Here is a 4,545-nt window from a genome sequence, read left to right on the forward strand (position 1 = left end):
TCTGCTAGCCACACCTAGGATTTCTTTAAACTAACCAATGATAATCAAGGGAAGTGCAACGCCATAGATATGACCACATCCTGTGTAACAAGACACCGACTTGCGCCTGGCCAATCGGCAGGGCCCACAGTCCTCTCTCCTCCCCTTACTCCAACCCCCTATAAAACCCCTCTTCCCACAGGGCTAGCTCTCTCTCTGCCACTTGCTGCTGCGTCAGTAAGGAGGGTAGGGGAGCCAAGCCCGGGCTTGAATAAAAGACTCTTATGCTTTTGCATCGGACATGGCTGGCTCCCTGGTGTGGTCTCATGGGGATCCTGAAATCTGGGCATAACAGTCACAAGCTGCGCTTGACGGCCCTGTGACAGTTGTTTTACAGCTGAAAGTTTGTACCTTTGGTTCCCCTTCACCCACTTATCCTACCCCCTCTCCCGGCGGCACCAGTCTGCACACGTGGGCACAGGGACGGCACCAGCAGCAGCACGCTGGGCTGAAGCCAGCCCCGAGCGGCTTGTGCTGTGCCCGGGGCAGGATCTCGGTCCCCGAGGGCAGAAACGAGGGCAGCATGTGACTTCCTCCACCTCGAGGTCCGGAGGCACCTGGACCTCGTTTGGAGAAGGTGGCCCCCAGGGACAGGCCAGCGACAGGCCGACAGGACCGTCCGCTCCCGTGGCTTCCTGGCCTTCCTGCCCGGGAGAGCACTTAGCCGACGTTTCTCAGGGTGTGGACGGGGCCGCGGATCGCTAAGTGTGGGTCCTCCCCTTCCCTCCGGCCGTGATAGGAAGCCGGCGCCTGGCATCTCCGCTCCGTGTGCTCCGGCCCAGCCCACATGACGCCTGGGGCACGGATCGCAGACCCTGTGGCCCCAGCGGGACCTGCGTGGGGCGAAGCTCTCGGCCGATGTCCGTGTTCACGTAGGAAACATTCAAACCTGTAGAGAACGCCTGTGAGTTTATTTGAGCCAAACTGCCGACAATTGGCGGGAAGCAAAATGTCCGGGACTGGGGTGAGGACTGGGGTGAGGACTGGGGTGAGGATTGGGGTGAGGATTGGGGTGAGGACTGGGGTGAGGATTGGGGTGAGGATTGGGGTGAGGACGGGGTGATGCTCTGGAGAAAGGAGGGTCTGCGCCTGTTTACAAACTGCCGTCGCGAGAGGAGAGGTAGCTGGGCTCCAGAACTCCACTGAGATGGGTCAGGGAGGCGGGAGACACATTGTACACAAAGGTGGGTACAGGACAGCACACGTCCACAAGGTACACGGTAACAACGCGGATTTAAGGTCTGCCCTGGGGTGTGGCTGTGCCCCGTGGGGCCTGGGAAAGGGGGCGTTACCCCGACACCCCGAAGGAATATCACCCTGGATGCAAAAGACAGACAGGCTCCGTGAAGCCAGTGGTTCTCAACCTTCTGGCCCTTTAAATACAGCTCCTCACGTTGTGACCCAACCATAAAATTATTTCCGTTGCCGCTTCATAACTGTCATGTTGCTGCTGTTATGAATCGTCATGTAAATATCTGATATGCAGGATGGTCTTAGGCGACCCCTGTGAAAGGGTCGTTCCACCGCCAAAGGGGTCGCGACCCACAGGTTGAGAACCGCTGGTGAAGGTAAAGACTGACTTTTTGTCTGGGAAGATTCTAGCCTAGGATTTGACTACCTGCCTTAAAGTGCTTTTAGTTAGAAAGTCTTAATTTCAGACTAACCTTTGTGGTTACTTTAGGCCTCTGAGTTTGCAAGCCCACCATGCAGGCCTTCCCTGAGCTTGTCAGGTTAGCATGTGGTCCTTTCATCCGCAAACACTAAATGGAATTTCCCTGAGGTCAAGAATTATTTTGCCTCTGGTCTCATTTTTCATAACTGAATGGTGCCTTACTGTGGTCTCATAGCTTATGGTGTGATCCCCTTCCTCCCCCAGGCCTCCCCTGAGCTTGTAGGACCAGGGATCGAACCTGAGACCCAGGTACATGCCCTTGACAGAGGGAATCAAACCCACAACCCTTCAGTGCATGGACCAACACTAACCACAGAGTCACACCGGCCAGCGCTCAGCTGTTGGTTTTTGAAAACTGGAGGCTCCATGTGGGCCCGCCCTTGTCCCCATGAGGCTTCAGCTTGCACCCTGCGGGGGTGGGGGGGGTGGGGGTGTTCCGTCTCTCAATGAGCAGGAGAGCGAGGGCCAGTGGGGACATGGCCACGGGGTCTGGAGAAAATGCGGGCAGGGGATCCCACATACACTGGCCCCCATGATCGGGTGGGCGCCTTCAGACTCAGGGGCAGTGAGAGGAAGGCTCAACCAAGAAACAAGAAGTGGATCAGCACAGAGCTTCCTCCGGGGCTGGAGTGTGGGGTCCGGGTGATGACAGGTGGGGCCCTGCCTGGGGGTGGGGGGCGGGGAAACGTCCCCAGGGCCCAGCACAGCCTCCCTGAGAGGCCAAGACAAGTCCTGACTTGAGGGCCAGGGTGGGCAGCCCTCCCCCGCGGACCACAGCCTACCTCCCGGGGCTCTAGCGTTACGTGATCTCCTAGGAACGAGTCAAATCACGAATTTACAAAACACCCGGAAACGGATGCTTCTGAGAAATCAGAGTTGCCCCAGGGAGGGAGGGCGGGGCCTGCACCGTCCCAGCAGCTGCAGCCACACGGCTCAGGTCTCTGCCTCGGGAAGCATCACCTTCTTCACCTGGGACCCACCTGCGCGGGGGGGTGGGCTTCCCCGGAAAGTGTGTGTGCCCCCACAGGTGTGCTGCCCAGACGGCCTTGGGATTGGGGAGCCCTCGTGAGCGCTCTCTGTGCGGAGGTGCTGGGGGTCAGGCGGTGGCTCACCCAGTGAGCGTCCGCGTGGGGCTGTGTGGAGGGGCCTGCGGACGGGCGCCACCTGTCTTCACCCCCTGGAGCTCTCCTTTCTGTCCCAACCACAGGGCTCCGTCCTCCACGCCTGCCCCTCAGGCCTCAAATCTGGTCCAGAAAAAGGCAAAGTCCTCAGAGATGCTGAGCCCTGCGGGGGAGGGGGCAGAAAAGGGGCCAGGGCAGGGGGAGAGGAGCCCTGAGGCCCTGGAGAGGCTGAGAGGCTGTGAGGGAGGCCCCCCTGGCCTGTCCTGCTCAGGCTCCAGGGAACAGGGAGGGGGTCGCTGGCCTGGCTGAGGGCAGGTGGAGGCTGGTCTGGGCAGGAGCCGGCCCTGAGTCACAGCACCCGGCTGTCCCCAGGGCCCGTCCAGACCCCTCACCATCTCTTCTCCCCCAGTCTAGGGACCGGAAGATGGTGGGAGACATGATGGGGGCCCAGGACCATGGGTCCACCGCCAAGAGCCTGAACATCGCGGCCCTGGTCTTGGGCATCGTTATGACCATCGGACTCATTGTTCTTGTGGTTTCGTACCCAGGACTCTTCTATGTAAGGATAGGAGCCTAGCAGAACGGCAGAGGCTTCTAGTCGCCGCCATGGCAGGTGGCCGAGTCCTCCCCACCCCCTGCTGGCCCTGCCCGGGCGCTCACCCCTTTCCCCTGCACCTGTACACACACCTGTCTGCAGCTGAGCTCAATAAAGTGCACCTGTGCGTGACAATGCTGGCCTTTCCTGGGCAGGGGCACTGCCCGCCCCGCCTGCCCCTGTACAGCCCCCCTTGCTGCTCTGAGGGGTCCTGGCACTTTCTCAGATGGTCCTGGTTGCTGGCCTCCAGCTGGGAGCAGCGGCTGCACCAGGGGCCTAGGAGGGGGGTCCCTCCTTCCCAGTGTCTCACCCTGACCCAAGGGGCACTGGGCCAGCTCACCCTTGGCCTGAGGAAAGCCTGTCTGACTCTGAGCAGCTGGGAGCAGCGGTGCTGGGTGAGGGCGGCCGGCGGGTCCTCTGGAGGTCACGGTGTCTGCACGTGGGGTGCAGGGGTGCAGCCCAGGCCCCCGGCCCCTCCTGGGCGGCCCTCCAGCCCACCAGCTCTGTCCTGGCTCCTCTGCAGGGGGAGGGTTAGGGGCAGCCAGTGGCCTGGGAGGGACAGAGGGCTCAGTCCCAATGGACAGAAACCCTGAGAGGAAGGACCAATCCTCCCACTGATACCGAATTTTGGGACTGGAACCCGGATCCTTTGTCCGCTGGAATCGAAGAATTAATCCACGGACAGAAAGTGGTCTAGCAAAGATGAAGATTTATTGGCAAACTCCCACGTAAGGAGGGGTAAGAGTCCCACAGAATGAACTTCCAAGTAGGGAGGGGGAACGGGTCCCACGGAGTCCCTGTTCTCTATGGTTTGTAAAGGCTGCAGTTCCTGTGCCCTCATATCCCCCCTGATCGGTCCACATTCCCCTTCGACACCTGAGGTTCTCCCTCCTCCTTCCCTCTAGGCTCCCTTCCTTCTTCATTTTGTAAATAGAGACCTCTCCTGGCCACTTCCAGTGTCCTCGTCCCATGCAAATGCCCCTGCTGCTGCTTCCTTGTCTTGTGGAGATGTCGCTGCACCTGCTTCCTGGGGTGATGGAAGTGTGCCTTCTCCCAGGCTGCAGCCCCGCGCTTTTCCGTGGACCCCAATTCTAAAAAACCCTAAGCCTGCCTCTGTT

General features: G+C 60.0%; 1 protein-coding gene across 1 annotated transcript in view; it reads left to right on the plus strand.

The window, feature by feature from the left end:
* The window catches only part of LOC102251516 (interferon-induced transmembrane protein 2), a 22,960-nt gene extending 19,398 nt beyond the window's left edge, over positions 1–3,562 (plus strand). Inside the window, exon 2 of the mRNA XM_005871114.2 lies at positions 3,242–3,562. Within this exon, the coding sequence (XP_005871176.1) occupies positions 3,242–3,409 (168 nt within the window). The 3' untranslated portion in view covers positions 3,410–3,562. The remainder of the gene's footprint in view (positions 1–3,241) is intronic.
* Positions 3,563–4,545: the final 983 nt, after the last annotated feature.

This window comes from Myotis brandtii, unplaced genomic scaffold, assembly GCF_000412655.1.
Source record: "Myotis brandtii unplaced genomic scaffold, ASM41265v1 scaffold3290, whole genome shotgun sequence".
Taxonomy (NCBI): Eukaryota; Metazoa; Chordata; class Mammalia; order Chiroptera; family Vespertilionidae; genus Myotis; species Myotis brandtii.